A 19582-nucleotide genomic window follows, 5' to 3' on the forward strand; every position below is an offset into this window, starting at 1 on the left:
TAAAGGGTAAAAGAAGAGGCTCAAGAGAGGCAAGGGTCTCACCTGCCCTTGGGACTCAAGTGTAAAATTATTTAGAGACTCTAGAACCTCATGAAACACTTGGGCTGGCCAGGCTAAAGATGCCTGTCATGAAACCAGTGATCTGGGCTCAATCCTAGAACTCACATGGTAGAAGGAAAGAACTGACTCCCCAATGTTATGCTCTGATCTCTATGCCTCAAACCATGGCATCTGCACACACACACACACACACACACACACACACACACACACACACACACACACTTAAAAAAATTAAGTTTAAAAATTTGTAAATGAAAATAAAACAGTGATAGCTGAATTCAACAATGGCTTTATTGTTTTTAATCTCTGTGCCACACATTCTTCCTGAGCCACTGTCATAAATCTAGGGGTCATGGCAGTCTGGTACTCTGGGGCTGAAATCATGGGCCTTGGATGGAATCTCTGAAGATGGGTGAGAGTGGGTTTTGCATCGTCTCCTGATGGACAAACTTGTTTGGAATCACCCCAGTTCCTGAGGCCCATATGCTTGTTTACAGTTCACTTTTGGGGAAGTGTTCTTTTTTGTTTCTGGGGTTCCTTGTCAAAGCCAAGTCCACAGCCTCCTGAATGTCCTTTGCCACCCTGAGGCCTGACTTGATAGCAGTATCAATCCAGCCATGGGGCATATCTGTGTGCTCACCTGCAAAAAAGACTGGCCCCTCTGGTTTGCTGAGTTCCTGGGCATAGTCCACATATTGGTAAGGGGTAAAGAAGGCAAAGCCACCCATGGAATATGGGTCCTGGCTCCAGCTCTTGACCGCAGAATAGGGACAGAGGGCACGGAGTTCTTCTTTGTTTCGATTATGAATAGCAGTGAGGTCATCCAGAACAATGTCTACTACTCGGCTTTGGTCCAGGGCTGTAAAGAACGTGGAGTCATCATCCAGGGTGTAAGATGCTAGGACAACCCCCACACCATTGGGAAAGATGTGGTTGGGATAGTAGATGAAGCGGGAAGGCCGGTCAGTGCTAGACTTTCCACTGAAGATGCCATCTCGTTCCCAGAAACGCTGTGTGCAGGCCAGGATCACTTTGGTGGCACTATTGTAATGGACAGAGCGCAGAGCATCCTGCTTGCTGAGAGAGAGAGATGGCTGGAATCGGAGGAGCCGGGCAGCCTTGGCAGTGGTGGCTACCACCACAAAATCTGCAGTCAGCCGGGCCCTGGGCTGCAGAGGGTCAGGTGTCCTGTAGGTCACGTGGACACAGTCTCCAGACATCTCCACTTCCTCTGCTGGTGAGTAGAACCAGACAGTCCCTGGGAGGAGCGAATTGTGTAGGGCCTGGGGGAGCTGGTCAAAGCCACCAACGATTTCATCAAACCTAAAGTGAATCAGCAGAGAGGGAGATGAGTGGGTTGACGGACAGGGCTTTCAGGGGACAGGCTGTTGGAACCAGACAGTGTCTCAGTCCCTTCACAGGCATGTCCCAGCCATATTTTAGAGGGGCAAACTGTTGACAAGGAGCAAGGGCAAGCAGAGTGTCCATTAGCTCCAGGGAACTAGAGAAAGGCACTGCTTTGAGGTGCCAGATCAGAAACATCATCTACTCTGAGCTCATGCAACCCCCTCCTGTGGGTCACTCACCTCCTGTTGCCACCCAGGATGCCTGGTCACAAGCTGACAAACTTAAGAGCTGACAAAAATTGAACATCTGATCCTCCTGCCTCTACCTCCCAGGTACTAGAATTACAGGCATTTGTTACTCCTAGTTTTATGTGGTGCAAGGAATGAAACTCGGGACTTCATGCATGCTAAACAAGCAGTCTAGCAACTAAGCCAGAACCCCAGCCAGGCCCAGGGTTCTTCCAGCCACTTCCATAATGCCCTCAGGGGCTACTCAAGGAAAGTAGCTAACTAAGCACTAAGGAGTGTTTTACCTAGTCTGTCCTAAAGCATCCTTCCCTCCCATGCTCCCTGAGAGCTTGTACTCGAATTAATAAGAAGGGCAAGAGTCCTTGCCAGAAGACCAGAGTGTCTAAATAAATCAATGCCCCAGGCTTCCGTTCAGCCTGTATTTATATATATGTATATATATAAAACCAGTTCGTCTTTATCCTTTTGTTGTTGTTTTTTGAGACAAGTTGGGTCTGGAACTTCAGATCCTCCCACCCCTACCTCGTGAGTGCTGGCATTACAGGTGTGCACCACCTTGCCTGGCGCCCTTTTATCTTTATAGCTGTAGACCACATGGTCAGTGACCAATGGTGACTGGAGTCCCAGGTTTGCATCCCTAATAAGCCTTCCTGAGTTGAAAGATGAGAAGTGTCCTTCCCTTGAAGCAGGGCCGAGGCCACAGTCCCTGTCACAGAACACATGAGGCTCACACTCTCATTAGTCTATCCAGAGGTTCTCAGAGTGGGCCCCGAGGTGGGCAGCATATCAGAAGGCATCTCTCTGGGTACTTCCCTAGGTGTTTTACAGCCCCATCCACTCCAGTGACTCTGAGAGTCTTGGAGTCAGGATTCTCTCCTTTCTCCTTCCTTCTTTCCCTGGTTTGTTTGTTTGTTTGTTTTTGAGACCAGCCTCCAACTCAGAGATTCCCCCTCCCTCTGCCTTCTGAGTACTGGGACTAAAGGTAATGTGCAGTACTACAGCTGGCTTCCCATTTTGGAGCGATTTTTCCCCTTGTTTTGTAACCCCTCCTTTCACTATTATCCTCATCAGTAACTAGGGACCCCCTGTCCCTGCACCATTTCTCACCGGGGCTCTTGGAAGAAGGAGATGATGCCACGCAGGGTCTCTGTGAAGGCCTCATAGTAGCCAGAGTCTGTGTTCAGCAAGTCACCGATCATCTGCACAGCCCCACGGCTCAGGTTCCCCACCTTGATCAGGTACTCCTATCCAAGTGCGTGAGGAAATAAGAAGGCAAGCAGATGAGAATGTGTAAGGAGCTAACATGTGCACCTTGCTTCCTATCCAGGGACAGCAAGGGACAGACCTGGACAAGGTAGGAGGACAAGTATGTACTCTCTGGGTCCCAAGGCTGCCTTGTACATGTATCTAGACATGATCCCCTTAGTCCCCTGTATAGAGAAAACATCTAGCACTAGGTAAAGTTTTCAGCCTTTCATTCATGTAATCCTGGAAATAATAGTGAGGATTCCTACTTTGCCAATGGGGAAACTGAGGCCCAGTCTCTGTGTCTGCCCATGTGGACCCAGCCCAGTTTTTCCGGAAGACTAGTCTAGGAAGAATCTGAGTATCAAAACCTCCTCATCCTATCCTGACCGCCTAGTCCTGCCCCATCACCTGCTGACCTAGCCACTCCATCAGCCAGTGACCTTGGAGCTGGCTCATATTGCACCTGTTGCCCTGATTGTGCCCTGTGCTTTTTGCCTCTTCATTGTCTTAGATAAAGCCAGCATGGACATGACAAAGCTGTCTGGAATGGTTCACCAGTTAGAGTGGGTGACCATCCAGTTTGCCCGGGGCTGTGCTGTTCAATGCAGGGCTAGAGGCCAGGCACTGAAAGAACCTGCTAGGATGTCTGGATACCGCTGGCTGGGGAAAATGCTACTATTCAACATATTTGTATAAACCAGAAGTTAAACCACAGGTCAGTGAAATCCTAGGAACAGCAATACCAGGGTGCCCGAAGACATGCTGGATCTGTTAGGATCTTCCACACCAAAGGTCAAAGAGGTTATCTCTGCTCCAAATCTGAGGGCGTGTTCAGTGGGTGTGGGTCCTAGTGATCTCTGACTTGTCTCTATTCTCTAATCTCCCTCTTCACATACTTGAGTAAACAGTGGTCAGACCACACTTGGCAACAGGCTTTGATCCACCCAACACGTGAAGCAAGCAGCCCACAGAGGCAAACCATGGCCTTCTTAGAATGGTCAAATTTTGGAAACGACTATCAGCTTCTCTCTCAAGATCAGCTAGAGAATACCTATCACTCTCCTGTTCCCAGGCCCATGGGTGAGCTGGTTCCAACACCCACAAGCCAACAGCCTCCAATTATGACCACATCTGGAACCTTCCTTGTGTTTTTATATCTGCAGTGCTAGGGATTGAACCCAGAGTCATACATGACAGATCAGCTCTTACACCTTTGAGCTATACCACAGGCCCAGCCTTTCCTGCTGTTCACTGTAGTCACATATTACAAAAGTTTGCTTTTATCAGTGGTGACCTGCATACAGCAGAGGTCCCCAGAGGTTATTTAGCCAAGTGACACTGTAGCCATCTTGGTTCATGTGAATAAACATTGTGATTTTTGCACAACTACATAATCATCTAAAGACATTAATCCCTTGTTAAGCAACACACACCTATATAAGGCTTTCCCACACCTCTGTCTGCCTTTGACTCTGTGTTATGGTTGACCCCTTGATACAGCAAGCTGTGCATAAGTAGCCTTGATTGCCCCCCTTAGAGTGGCCTCTGTTTAGTCCCTTCCCTCCCCAAATGGAGCTTGCATTCTATCAGGGCAGACAGTTAAGCTAGACAAGTAAAGTGCAGCACAATATGCCCCAGGTAGCACTCTCGCTGGGGTGGTTTCAGAGCACAGTGGGTCATGAGGTCTCAGGACTGACCTTGGTGGAGAAGGAGTCATATTTCTCCAGGACTTCACGGCAACTGCTGTTCTTCAACTCTTCCACAATCTTGGGAGGGAAGAAGACAGGGAGGACAGGTGGTGAGCATCAGCCCACATAAATTGTCAACCCTTCCCCAACCATCCTCATGCACCACACTTGTTCAAAAGCCTGTGTGTATGTGACACGTATGTGAATCCTGGCTTCCAAAACTATGTCCTAAATCTGGGATGGTAGGAATTTCACCTCTTCTTGAATGGACACCAAGTATACAAAATGTAGGCGTCTAAGCTCCTTGTTAGCCTTGAGGTTCTTATACATGGGAAGTCTACCTCCTTGTCCTGTGTTGGGGACATTTCTGTGGACTTCTAGGCCACTCTGAAGCATGTAGATGCTAGAGGCTAGCCCCACAGAGCTGCTGAGAGAGGCTGGGTCTGTTGACCCCAAGTGAGCTACAGCAGGACAATATTGAGGAACACCTGGGCAGAGACCTCCTGGGAGTGCTAAGCTTAGTTTATACTGAGGTCCTTCCAGGTCATGGGTCAGAGGAGATAAAGGCATTGTCACTGCTGGGACAGGTAGAAAACATGGATGGGCAGAGTACTAAATGCTCTTCCTCGACAAACTGTCAATCATTACAACTGTAGAGTGAGCACTGGTCCTGTACCTATCACCATTTTATCCTGTCACCTAATCCTCACAGCAACCCCGGGAACAAGAGGTTCTGGGAATAATGGAGAAGAGAGAAGAGAGCCAGCCTGGAGTCACACAACACATTCAAACCTAGAGCTTGTTAAGCTCTTTCTGGAATGAACCTGGTCCCAGCATGATAATTTCATGGCTGCTACTTTGTACATGTCTGTACAGGCACAGGTGTCTGGGGTCTGAGAATATATATATATATATATATATACTGTCTGCAGAGCCAGTGGCCAACACAGGACAGAGGCATGAGATGGAGTGGAGATCAGTAATGGCCAAGCTGGTGTAGGCTTCCTGCACTCAAGGATCTGGGGTCCCCTAAAGCTCCTCCCTGGGGAATAAGAGGGTATTCATGCAGGGTGGCCCCAAGGAAAGAGGTCAATTGCTCTCCACTCTGCCTTACCTTCCTCAGTGACTTGTCAAAGAGCTGTTCTGCTGTCTTCCCCACCTCATCAGCTCTGACTGGGTAACCCAGCAGGCCAGGGTCAGCCTGCACTGCCCCCGAGCGCTGCCGAACTCCATTCACCAGCACCCAGGTCTGATTGTTGCAGGGGCAGAATTCCTTTAGCATCAGCCCAAATTTTCTGATGAGCTCATGAGAAAGCCTACGGAGGGAGCCAGAGACGTCAGGCTGAGAGCCAACAGCCCTTGTTTCCTGGACTTACTTCCCGCCTCCTTTGGATTCACCAAGACCACTCCTGGCCTCCCTCCATGCTAGGCACCCTGGTCATTACACTGAACTAGAGGCCATAAGGCCACAAGGGAACTGGACTTCCTGCCTGTGGCCCTCTCCGATGGCTGAGATCTCTGCCGCTTTGTGTGGAACCTGCAACCTTCACACTTTCAAACGTGAACATTCTAGTTCCTGGAGACACAAGGAAGGGGTGATATGCAGAGTGTCTGTGGAGCCATCCTTCCTGGAGGCTGTGTTCACCACTCCTGAACATCTCCAAACTTCTCACCCATCCAGAAAGGATCTCCTGGAAGGATACCAGGCTTCCCATCATTTGCACACTCAGTAGGCTACTTCTGACTTTCCAGCAGGTTCATCTTGGACCACCTATCTTCTGCAGTCTTCAACCCATCCTCCCTGGCAGTCAAATCTAGCACAGTTATCTCCTTACTTGGATTAAACCCTGAGACTGGGAGATGCTCCTGGGCTGCCCTAGGGCTGGGAAATCATTTGGGCCAGGCCCTGACCCCTGAGCTTCCAGGAAGGAACTCCATCCACTGTCCTTGTGGTGTGATAGCCCTCATCCCAGCCTTCCTCCTTTGCCACTACTGTTCTCAGAAGTACCTGTGGTTGATAGGGATCCTCATGGCACCCAGCTCTATGTACCAGTGTGCTCCAGGAACTCTGTGGGTTTCAATTCTGCCACCTACACGCCCGGAGGCCTCCAGGACAGTCACCTGGAAAGACAGGCAGCTCTTTAATGAACTCAATGAGGCTTGTCACAAATCCTCCATACAACACCCTCCTCCCCTGTGGCAAACCAGGTTTACCCCCCTTCCTTCTTCCCTCTCTCCTTCCTTCCCTCCCTTCCTCCCTCCCTCTCTTCTACCCTTCCTTCTTTCTTTCTTTTTCAGTGCTGGGATGGAAACCACTCTATCACTGAGACACAGCCCTAGGCTCATCCTGCCTCTTTCTGAAAGTTGCTCTTTGTTACTGGGTAAGCTTACCTGCTCTCCTACCCCAGCTCCCCTAGAGCCCTAGAGCTTCACTTTGGCCCCAGCTCCCCAGGGATGTCCTCAGCTTAGTCTTTTATCTCCCCATTTAGAGCCCAGTCTTCCCACAAGAGATCTTCCCGTGCCCAATCACATACCTGGTGGCCAGCATCCTGCAAGATCTTGGCAGCAGTGAGCCCAGCCATGCCTGCCCCAATCACCACTACTTGTTTCCTCTCTGCTGTCTGCCCCAGTCCATTTCGAGCCAGCTGCAGCAGCTCTTCATACTGGGGATCTTCAAAGCACTTGACAAGCTGGCTGTTGAAGGCCTGGGTATCCAAGCTCAGCACAGACAGGAGGGTGAGAGCCAGCCAGCTTGGGAACATAGCTGTGGATATGGCAGTTAGGCAAATGGCTAGGGATGAAGGAGGACTAGCCATAACCCTTGATCTGAAGAAGATTTATCACTGGACCTATGATGCAACATACTAGACACTCCCCTATCAAAGAGAGCCTTAGTCATGGGTCCTCCCAAGTACCTGCCACTCTTCCTGCTAGCCCACAAATGCCCCTCAGGTACCAAAACCTCTCACTTAGGGAGTGACACATGTGTGTGTGTCTGCCCAAGGTGCCTTCCCTCCCCTCAGTCAGTGGGACTGCCACACACACAAATGAGGTAGACCTGCCCACCATATTGGCTTTCCCCATTTCCACCACCATTGAGGTGGATAGACCCTTAATTTAGTACCACTGTGAAATACAGAAGATTGGAAGCAGGAAACCTTATATAATAACACAACAGTCCCCAGGATGAGTGTGATAGGTCACCATGTTCCCAAGACCCGAAGGATCTTCACAGATGGGCACGGCTCCCTGAAGTGAAGGTGTGCCTGGCAGTGGCGAGCCTGTGCTTTCACACTTCTCTGATGCGCTTCTGTCTGTCGCTTTGGGCTCCTCTGTGGGAGAGGCAGGCCATACCTTCCCTCTGAGAGCCCATCAAAGGCGTGTGTTTTGTGGTAGTGGCGTTCATGGTTTCAGAGCTATTGTCTGTGTTATGGGACAAATTGTGTTTCCCCAAAATTCTTGTTGAGGCTTTAACCTACAAGACCTCACAATGCGACAACTCCGTGTAGGGACAGTGGCCTCTGAAAAGATGACTAAGTTAAAATGAAGCTGGGGGGGGGAGGGGTTCTCCCAAAATGTGATGTCCTCATAAGAAGTGGAAGTGTGTAGACCATGGAGCCTACATTGCCTCCTTCCTAACCCAGTGTACTTTCTGAGTGCATCCTAATCGCCTGTCCTTAGACCAGCAGGTCCAAGACCCTCAACAAGGAGGTTTCTTCTTGCAGCAGAGACTATAAAGGAAGTCACAGTGAAGAGAACAACTGACTGTGGGGTACCCAGCCCCAACTGATACATCCACAACACAGTCCCTACAAACACAGTCCCTACACCTACAGCTCAAGAAAGAGCTAGAAAGATTGTGAGAACCAAAAGACCAGGACATCTACTTTGAGATAGTCTCTTTTTAAAAAAAAAACAAGACAGAACACAGGGGTAAGGAGGAGATGGATCTGGGAAGTTAAGAGGAAGTGTTAGGAGTGACTACATTGTATGAAATTCTCAAAAAAGTAATAATAATAATATTGTATTAAAAAAAAAAAAAAAGGAAGAGGAAACGTGAACCCTAACAAGAACACCGAGATGCCCACACAGAAAGGCAATGCCTGTGAGGACATAATGAAAAACCGTAAGAGGCCAAGGCCCATCAGCAATACCTTCATTGAGACATCCATCTGCTATGAGACATACCATACTCAATGATTTTCTAACACAGTTTGAACTAATACAGGTTGTTTCTCTGCATCTTTCCCCATGTTGGTAGAGAAAAGATCACTTGGGTACCTCTCTCCAGGAACATAGTTTACCACTGAAACGTGTAGTAGCATTGCAGAAAATGGAGGCAGAGGGATTGCCACTTGTGTATGACTGGTTGATCTCTCACCCCGTTCCACCCATCACCATGTCTCCGTGTTCCTGTTCAATGCTAGTACTTGGTATGTTAGGTAATCAATTGCTCAACCTGTCTTATCCAGCATGAATCAGAAATCAGTTCTTTCTGCACAGAGAATGGCTCCTAGGAGTTCTCAGAGCAGTTGAGGAATATGAGTGTGGAGTAGTGAACAGAGGGTAAGGTGGTGGGTAAAGGAGTGGATGAGTAGACAGAGGGAAGGACACATGGACAGAGGCCGTCCTCCAGCTTCTGCAATCATCACAGACACCAGTCCTGGGGCCAGGGCCAAGGGCTGGGGTTCCATCTGGACTTGTCATTGCTCATCCTTCAACCCAGCTTTACAACCTCCTTCTGTCTGCTTTCCTCAGGGCCTGCCTGACTCTAGACTCCCTCTGTGATCCTGTGCACTGGGCATTTAACTTTCTAATTATCATTGAGGAGTGAACACACTTAGAGGTGCACACACACAAACACATACCACCATGACAAGAGCCCAGCCTTCCTTCCATGCTTTGGATTCACCCATCTCTAAAACTAAGGAAGTGGATTCTAACTTTGCAACCTGAAGCCTGGGGTTTTCCCACTTTGCCCTCTTGTGATGCACTTATTTACATTTATTCCTTGTACACAGGAACGTGATTCAGGATGACACTGTAACACACACATATGGTATGCACCTTACTGCATTGTTGTATTGCTGGAAAATGGAGCTTAAAATTCCCAGCAACCATCCCTTTAAAAAGGCTGGGCCCTCTGGGAAACACAACTACCTTGAGTTGTTTTCCCTAATGGAGGAAGTTTGCACTGGGTTGCTCTCATTTTCCTGTCAGTTGCCCTGCCCTGGAGAGCCATGCCAACAGGGTGACTACAGAGCTCAGCAGAGAACAGAGTATCTTTGAGCTTCAGGAGTTGTCAAAACAACTCACAGTCCCTAACTACATGCAAGAAGGAGAAGGAGGAGAAGCTGGAGAAGGAGGAGAAGCTGGAGAAGGAGGAGAAGCTGGAGAAGGAGGAGAAGCTGGAGAAGGAGAAGGAGGAGGAGAAGGAGGAGGAGAAGGAGGAGGAGAAGAAGGAGAAAAAGAAAAGAAAGAACGGAGCCAGGAAGCCTGTGGTGGCCCAAGCAACCACAGGCGTTTACTATACAAGGTGAAGCCAACACCAGGCCCACAGCCCTAGCGTCCCTCCACCCACCCTTGGCTTTAAAGAGTGCTCTGGCCTGTCTGTTGTAGGATAACCACTGAGAAGCCCATGTGTTTGCTGGAGTCAGAAGCCATGCTGCATCCTACTATCCATACTGCATCAACCCTGAGCCTCATGTGACCACAGAATTAGTGTGGATATGTGTGTAATGACTTCGTTGGAGGAATGGATAAAATCTGCAAGTGAGGAACAGGACATGGGAATCTCACATCCTGAATCCATTTGTTTCTTTGAAATAAAGCCTCACCTAAAGCAGCTCAGGCTGGCCTGGAAGTTACTACAGGAGATCCTGACTCAAAAAAAAAAAAAAAAAAAAAATCTACCAAGGACTGAATATGGTGGCATACCCCAATCCCTGCACTCAGGAGTCAGAGGCAGGCAGATTTTAGAGTATGTACTGCCATGCCTGGCTTCCTTGTATATTTTGTAAGGAACAAGAAGAGGGGAATTTGAAAAGATATTGAACAACAACAATTGTGTAAATGGATGAAAACACTGTCTATGCCCTATGATTACACACTGTATTACATACTAAATTATCACACTGTGTTCCATAAATATATGTGATCATTATGTGCAATTAAAAAAAAAACAGAGCTGGCCATGGTGGTGAACGTTGTAATCCTTACACTTGGGTGGTGGAGGCGGAAGGACCAAGGACTCAAGGTCCTCAGCTCCGGTTTGAGCCCAGAGGGGGATACATGAGACCCTGTCAAAAAAAAAAAAAAAAAAAAACTAAAACAAAGGCCAGTCATTGGTGGCACACACCTTTAGTCCCAGCACTCGGGAAGCAGAGGCAGGTGGATCTCTGTGAGTTCGAGGCCAGCATGGTCTACAGAGTGAGTTTCAGAACAGGCTCTAAGCTACACTGGGAAACCCTGTCTCAAAAAAACAAAACAAAACAACTACAACAGAAAGCCTCACTAATACAAAACAACAAATTAATTAAAACGAAACCAACTCTATCTCCTTGTCTACTTCAAAATATATCTGACAGGTAATTTCACCTCTGTTTTTGGTTTGGAAACCAGAGTCACCTTAGGTCTAGAACTGGGCAGTGGGAATGACAAGGGACGACTGAATGTGGTCCAGAGCCCTGGCCTAGCAGGTTCCTGGGGGTGTCACAGAAGCTCAGCATGGATTTCAGGTCTCCAGGGGCCAGCTGGCTCCAGGTGCTAGAGTCTGGGCAGTCTTGGTGTGTCTCTCTCCCACCACTCTGCCACAGGGGTGGGGGTGGGGTGCTGGAAAAGAGAGCCCAGGTCCTGGGGGATCATGCACAATCTGTCCCAGTTATCACTCACTAGGGGTGAATGAATCCTTCCTCCAGTTCTTGGGCACAAACCTTAGGGGAGATTTGAACCGTCCTGAGTTTCTGTCCAGGGCTCCTCGGTATTACCTCAGCATCTGCCACTTCCTCATGCCCATTCCTTACTGCTTCCACCATCTGGACTGAGGGTTTTATGATTTCCTGCCCGTGTCCTCTCTCTCTCTCTCTCTCTCTCTCTCTCTCTCTCTCTCTCTCTCTCTCTCTCTCGTGTGTGTGTGTGTGTGTGTGTGTGTGTGTGTGTGTGTTTGTGTGTTTCTCTCTTCTCTCTCTTTTCATCTCCTCTTTGAGAAAGGGTCTCACCATGTAGCCCAGGCTAGCCCAGAGCTCACAAGTATCCCAGTCTGGCCTCAGACTCTCTATCATCCTTCCCCTTCTCTTAGATTTTCCTCTTCCTAAAGATGACATCTCTTCCTTCTTCCTCCAGTGCTCCAGGGCACTGGGAACAGAAACTCTAGGGTTGCGCTGGTTTCCTGCTTGGTGCTCCCCGAAGTGTGCTGCTCTTCTGACACATCTCTCGCTTCCAGGACTTGAGCCTGTTTTTCCTGGAGCCCTTCTGAGAACTGTCACCCTTCGCTGTCCCTCCCCTTGTGAGATGGAGAGCCTTGGAGGTGTGGTGGAGTCTATGTTGGCTGGTGTGCCTGCAGAACTACCTGCAGGAGCGAGCCTGAACCTGGTGGGAAGCAGAGGTGCGTGAAGAGAGCAAGTATAAGCGCAGGTGCCCGGCGCCCGGCACAGCCTTGCTCTGGCCCTCTGAAATCTAGAGCCATGGGGGCTCCTGTAGCTCTACCGCATCCAGCAAGAACATCACCAGACTCTGGGTTTAGACCCTCAAATCTTATCTCACACTATTCCAATTTAATTACCTCTCATGCTCATTAATCAGACAGATCTATATCAGGAGGGCATCATCAGAGACAGACATAGTACCAGTCAGGACGACGCTTCAGGCTGCTTCCTAGGGTTGCCTGAGTGTCTCCAGAGGACCCCAGCAACACCATGAACTAGAAGATCGGGTAACATATCTATAGTGATTCCCCACAGACTTCAGAATGGAGATAAAGTGACCATTGGAAGCTCACATATGCCATCCCTGCACTTCAGAGGCTGACGCTGGAAGCTTTCCATGGCATTGTGGTCAGCATGAGCTACACACTGAGTTCCAGGCCAGCAGAGCTAAGGGTCACTTTGTCTCTAACAACAACAGAAGTAATCACAGAGCTGAACTTCCTGGACCTAGGATAAATTCTCTACAATGTCACCAGAGTGGTGGTCACATGAGTGTGTCACCAAGTTAGATATGTATGCAGGGCAGTATATGCTTTATAAAAATTTCAAAAGCCAGTTCTAAACCATAAAAGTAAACCCAATGCTAACATTAAAATTACATTTCTAAAAAGTTTTTAAGACGGTGTCTCATGTAGCTAGGACTGGTTCCAAACTCACTATATAGCCAAGGCTGACCTTAAACTACTAATTCTCCTGCCTTTGCCTCCTAAACGTTCAATTAGAAATGCATATGCTTGGCTTAATTTTTTTTTCTTTCAGGGACTGAGGCAACAACTCAGTGTGTAAGAGCACTTACTGTGTAATCATAAGGACCCAAGTTCAAATCCAAAGCACCCACGTGAAAAGCCAGATGTGGCTGTATGCACCTGTGACCCCAGTGTTACAGGAGGTGACTCACTGGGGCTTACTGACTGGATTCTAGCTCTAGGTTCTGTAAGAGACAGTGTCTCAAGGGAATAAAATGGCACTTGGTACATCAGAATATCCAACAGCCTCCTCTTGCCTCCACACCTGAGCAAACACACATGCACATCACACACACACACACACACACACACACACACAGGCATGCACATTGCTTTTCCTAGGTTCAAAAGAGGGGCTGATCCCAGCATTTGGGAGGTGTGCTGGCTAGTTTTTATGTCAACTTGATACAAGCCAAGGTCATCTGGGAAGATGGAACTTTCGCTGAGAAAAATGCCTCCTTCAGATTGGCCTGTAGACAAGTCTGTGGGAGCATTTTCTTGATTGATGATTGGTATAAGAGGGCCCAGCCACTGTGGGTGATACTACCCATGTGCAGGTAATCCTAAGTTGTATAAGAAAGCAGACTGAGCAAGCCAGTGAGCAGCACTCCTCCACAGTCTCTGCTTCATTCCTGTCTCCAGGTTCCTGCCTTGGCTTTCTGTATAAACGGATGACATGGGGAAGGTTTTTTACTATAGATATAAGAGAGAGACCAGCCAGAGGCATTTGGAAGAGTCCAGCACAGAAAGAGAAACACAGCCAGAAGACTGGACCTGGCCCAGTGTATCTGCAAGAGATGGGAGAATAACAGGGGACCGAGAATACATAGCAAGAGATACAGGAGCAAAACAAAGATGGGGTTGGGGCACATACCAAGAAAAGCAGGAGTATAAGGAGAATAAGAAGCTGAGAAGAGAGCCCATGAGCTGGAGGGAGGTTAGGGTACTATAGGGGCTGAGAAGAGCTAGGATGCCAGCATGGACAGGTACTAGTGATACGGAAGGAGCCTGAAGGCCGGCATGTGCTTTGGTGTGCTAATAGGTAATGCAGATAGCCATGTGTCTGTTCTGCCAGAAGCAAGAGAAATGACTTCTTTGGTAGGTGGGAACCAGTTTCACAAGTTGCTGAGAAAAGCTAGGTTTTTATCTAACTGCCAGAAATCCTTCTATCATCCAGGTGGAGCTCATTTCTAGGTATTTGGACTGCTTTTAGAATTTGGGGAATTTGAGTTTCCTGTGGACCCAACACTTTACTCTTTGATGGACCTAAGAGTTGTAAGCAGAAATATACCCTTTTCTCTCCAAGTTGCTTTTGGTTATAGTGTTTATATGCACACGTACACACACGAAGAAAATAAAACATAATAACTGAATAAAATGTCAGGGGGTGTTGGGATGCTTCTAGTGTGAACTGGGCTCTGTTTTTATACAGGGGACTATCTTCTGGTCAGGGCTGTCGGTATCCTCATCACTTGCACCAGGAAGGAAATCACATCTACTATGGGCTTCTGTCCCCTGCTCTGTGTGTAGGAAGGAGTCATGCTGCCCTGAGGATGCAGAGTTTGGTCAACATGAGATTGGCACAAATAGGGACTAGCTTAACAAGCCAGGGCCCCATCTGTGCCAGGCTGCATGTACACCTGCTTCAGGCAATGGAAATAAGTTCCTCTTATTTGCCACCCCTGGTAATTCCCCATTTCTGCTCACACATCCCCTAGAACACATCCTGAAACCAAGAGAGTTGGGCTGAGTCATCCTAGACAAGTTTTAGGTGACATGCATAATAAGACAAACTGTGTCCCCTGAGTAAGCTATTTACCATCTTATACCTAGGCATAATTGGGCATAAATATGATTAAAATCAGATGCATTGTGGGAAAGGATGTGCACAGTGAGCTTACATAACCCAAGCCTGTCAATCAAAACAAAAAACCCACCCACGTGACACCTCCTAGCAACTAAACTCCTCCTTATACTGAACTTGATAAAAGGAAAGCCCCAAACAGTGACCAGGGCCCTTGAGTGCCCTTACTCACATGGCCCACAGCTCTCTGAGGGCACATTCTGACCTGCATTACCATTTTGCTTTGATAAATTCCTCTCCACTTTTGCAATTTTATGTGTGCCTCTGTTTCAGTTTACTGAATAAGATGCCAAGAACCTGGAAACTCCTAGACTAGACTCTGACCACCAGTAAGAAAGAGATTCCCGCTCCCCTCACCCCCTGTGTGCTTGGAAGACTGGCGTGGATCTCTGTCTGAAAGATACTGTCTTGCTGATGGTTGTCCCAGGATGTCTGCTCTCAGGGATCTATCTAGGAGGGTCTGTGCTAGGGAATATGATGGCAGAGTCAGTGTGAGGGTGTGTCCTGAATGTCTAGCTTCGAGATTTGTCCTAAGGGTCTATCCTGGGGGTGTCTGTCCTGAGGCCTGTGCTGCGGTCTGTCTTGTGGTTCATCTGTCTCTCTGTCTGAGTATGTGTTATGTGTGTATGGGTGCCCACAGAGGCCAGAAAGGATGTCCGGTCTTCTGGAGCTGGAGTTACAGGCTTGAGTATGTTTACTATGAGTAGAACATTTAAGGGTACAGGAAACCACAGAAGCGGGATGAGGAATTGTGGGTAGATGCTCTGTCTCAAAGTGCTGGGGGCCTGGCCCCTGCCCTTGCGGCATGCCTTTCTCCTTTTGCACCTCTTGTGTCTACACCCACTTCACAGGCCATGTGGGAATCACCTGTGCCCTGCACACAGAAAGAGACTGGGACAGAGCAGTCAGGTAAGGCACAACAGGTCACTACATGGGTCAGGAATCTGGCCCTGGGCTGCATGCACAGTATAGAAGCTCAAAAACATCATGACGGATGGGGTAGAGGTGGGAGAATGTACGCAGAGAAGGGAGAGAGAACAGAAACCCAGGAAAGCAGAGAGAAGTCCCCAAAACAGCTCAGAGAAGGGGGACACACAGCTCACACCCTTCCTTTGTTCAGTCCCAGACCCAATTAGCACAGACCACACACTCAAAAGACACACATGTCACATATAACATGCAATACACCTATGCCACATACAATATGCATAACACACAGCACACGTGCATAACCCAACACATTACAGAAAATATACACACAATTCTCTCTGTGTGTGTGTGTCTCTCTCTCCTCTGTAGAGTGACTCTGGACCGTCTCACTCCTATGACATAGCAGAAGGAGAGATGGGTCCATCCTGTGTCACTGAAGTCAGGGTTCACCCCAGAGGGACCTTCACTATCCTGTGTCCTGGTATCCTGCCTGGTTGCTACCAAGAAGCTAGTCTTAGGATGTTGTGTCCAAGCAAAGAGAGACCTGGCGCAGGCAGAAGAGGCAAGCATAAACTTCTAGGGTGGCAGACAATCTGGGGAAGAGGTCATTTCCAGGGTGTTCCATCCTGGGAAAGAAGGCAAGGGAACCTACCTGGGAGCCTTCCTGGAGCTGGTAGCATCCATGTCCACAGAGCCAGAGCTTGGGCAAGTTGTCAATGTTGAGGAGGGTGAGTGGAGGTCAGAGTCCTGGACCAGGAAGTGACTATCTCTGCTCCTCCATCATGAGCCCATGGCCTGGATGAAGCTGGGCTCTCTTGAGTTTTCTCTACTTTCCAGGTCTGACAACAGGCCCTGCCAGCGAAGTTTGGAGAACAGAGAAGAGGGTGGGATCAGACCAGATGCATATGCCTCTGTGTGACATCCAGGGCAATGCTTTCATCCTGATGCAAGCAAAGGCATGGTGCAAGAGGGTGTGCCCGCCAGTGGCTCAGCAGGACCTGGCACCTCTGCCACTGGGTGGGGGTGGGTTCTCAGTTCTGCTTCCCACCATCAGTAACCCAGCTCCTGGGCTCTGTGTCTTCGCGTCCTATAGGGAGTGAACTCGAGTGACCTGCTGTGCCTGTGGGGATGCCTCTGTCCCCACCTTTGCACCTGGCATTTCCCTTCTCAAAGCTGCATAAGGAGAGAAGATTCTAGCATGACCAGCAGTTTTGAGGTGTCTCCTGGGAGACGATGGCACAGCAGAGGGTCCCCTGGGTGGAAGGGGGCTACAGCCTGAGCCTGCTCTGTCTCATCTCCCAGGGGTCTGTTTCCTCTGCCCTTTTACACAGAGCTATGCTCTCTTGGCAGATGTGCTAGCAGCAACGGGGGATACCCTGCCTCTTGTCTTTCTGAGCCTGGCTCGTATCAAATAAAAGAACTATTCATGACCCTTGTTAAAGACTGCAAGGTAGTCCTAACTCAGGAAAATGTTATCATGACATATATCATTTTCATTTATTCTTTCAAATTTTCATAGAACTATACAATGTATTGCATCTTCCAGTGCCTCTGTCTAACACTTCCTAGTGCTCCCACCCCATCTCCCACCCAACTTCAGGTCCACCTTTGTCGTTGTTATTAATAACATCCTGAGTCTATTATTGCATAGGTATGTGTGCTCAGGGCACGGGCAGTGTGCCAGCCCCCATCTCGCTAAGGGAGAGTGCCCTTCAACCCTCAGCACCATCAATGATCAAAAGCTCCTCCACAAAGGAGCCATGCTGAGATGTCACCTGGCTTGGTCTTATGCAAATCTTATACAGATGCCTAAAGCTGCTGTAGGTTGATGATTTCAATAGACATGCCATGTCCAGAAGCCCACATTTCACAGCTCCCCACATCCTCCAGCTCTTTCTTTCCACCTCCTCTCCCTCAAAGGAGAAGGGAAGAAGAGAGGTTGATACAGATGATCCTTCCACAGCTGAGCACTCTTTGACCAGTCCTGCACTATTCACTAGCCACGGTGAAAGAAGCTTCTCTGACTGAAGTTGAGGACAACACAAAACTATAGGTATAAACATAAAAATTCAGAAGCAATATTTATGTTCTGCACATGACAATGATAGTAAGTTCCCCACTATGGCCTGTGATCTCCCCATTCATGGACTTTTTGACCAGTACCAGGCATGAAATTCCTCCAGTTGAGCTGGTCTCCTTGCCACCCAGAAGGCAGTTAGTTACTCCCATGACTGTCGTGACACTAGTTCACCAGATGGAACATCTTGCCAGTCAGCTCAGCATCTTACAATGTTTTTTTAAACAAATAAAATGTATTACGTGTATTTGAAGTTCATACATAATGTCATGGGTATGGTAACATTCCCTAGCTGTCATCCTACATGGGTTATATCCTGTGTGATGTGTGACATGACCAGATAAATCTATTCAACAACAACAACAACAAAAAAAAAATCCCTATTCCAATGTAATGAACTTGGTTCTCATACTGTGTGTTATATTTCTAAACTTGTTCATCCTATCTACCCCTGTTATATATTATTATATAACTTTTAACCTATATCTCCTTATCTCCTCTCCCTTCCCCTTGCCCCAGTCATGAGAACCACTGTGTCATTTTCTATCACCATATATTTTAGATTTATGAAATTTTAAAATACATTCCACAAATAAATGAGCTCAGGCAATATTACTTTTTTTCATGTTTAATAGTCTATTATATGCCACGTGGTTGTGGCATACACCTTTAATCACACTTGGGAGAAGGCAGAGGCAGGCAGATCTCTGTGAGTTCAAGGCCAGCCTGGTCCACAGAGTGAGTTCCAGGACAGCCAGGACTACACAGAGGAACCCAGTCTAGAAAAAAAAAATCCATTATGCATATGTACCTGTATATATGTGTATGTGTGTGTGTGCGTCATATACATGGATATGTATATGCATGGAGAGATATGCATAGGTATATGTCATATGCTTAGATATATCACACATATATGTAGATACATATGTATAGTGTATGAATATAACTGGTATATTTTCTTTATCCATTCATCTGCTGATTGACATTTATTTCTATAGCTCAGTTATTTTTTGACAATTCTGCAATAAATATTTCAGGGCAGATATCTTTAAGAGGTGATAATTTCAAGTTGGGAGTCATGGTGCACACCTTTAATCCCAGCACTCAGGAGGTGGAGGAAGGTGGATCTAGCCTAGTCTATATAGTGAGTTCCAGGACAGCCAGGGCTATGTAGAGAAATCCTGTCTGAAAAAGACAAAAAGGACAAAAAAGAAAAAAAGGTCATGTTTTCATCTCCTTTGTGTATACATTCAGGAATGAGATTGCCAGCTCATCACTGTTTTGCACATAGAAACACAATTTTCCCAATCGCATCCTGTAAGCAACATCCTTTCCCCATCACATGCTCTTGTTACCCTGCAGTGGGGTTTTGTGATACGGTAGACACTGGACAACAGGGACAATTGGAGATTTACAGCCAAGGAGTCAAGTGGATGTGAGAGGGTAGAAAGTTAAACAGGAGCTAGGGGTATAGCTTAGTGGGTAGAACACTTGCCTGGCATGCAGGAGGTCCTGGGTTCAGCTCTTAGCACTGCATAAAGCAGGCATGGTGGCTCATGCTTAGAATCCTAGTGCTTGGGAGGTAGAGGCAGGAAGATCAGGAGTCGTCTTTAGCTACAAATTGAGTTCAAAGCCAGCCTAGGATACATGAGACCCTGTTTCAAA

General features: G+C 47.8%; 1 protein-coding gene across 1 annotated transcript; it reads right to left on the bottom strand.

The window, feature by feature from the left end:
- Window positions 1-357: 357 nt before the first annotated feature.
- LOC127219242 (L-amino-acid oxidase) lies at window positions 358-16681 on the bottom strand. Its single transcript, XM_051180607.1, has 7 exons — window positions 16490-16681; window positions 7129-7358; window positions 6603-6715; window positions 5709-5910; window positions 4604-4672; window positions 2766-2902; window positions 358-1386 (listed from the first exon to the last, which is right to left on the bottom strand). Exons 1-7 carry the CDS (start codon window positions 16515-16517, stop codon window positions 555-557), a joined length of 1611 nt encoding a protein of 536 aa, XP_051036564.1. The 5' UTR covers window positions 16518-16681; the 3' UTR covers window positions 358-554.
- Between the last annotated feature and the right edge of the window lie 2901 nt (window positions 16682-19582).

Source organism: Phodopus roborovskii, unplaced genomic scaffold (genome assembly GCF_943737965.1).
Source record: "Phodopus roborovskii unplaced genomic scaffold, PHOROB, whole genome shotgun sequence".
NCBI lineage: Eukaryota > Metazoa > Chordata > Mammalia > Rodentia > Cricetidae > Phodopus > Phodopus roborovskii.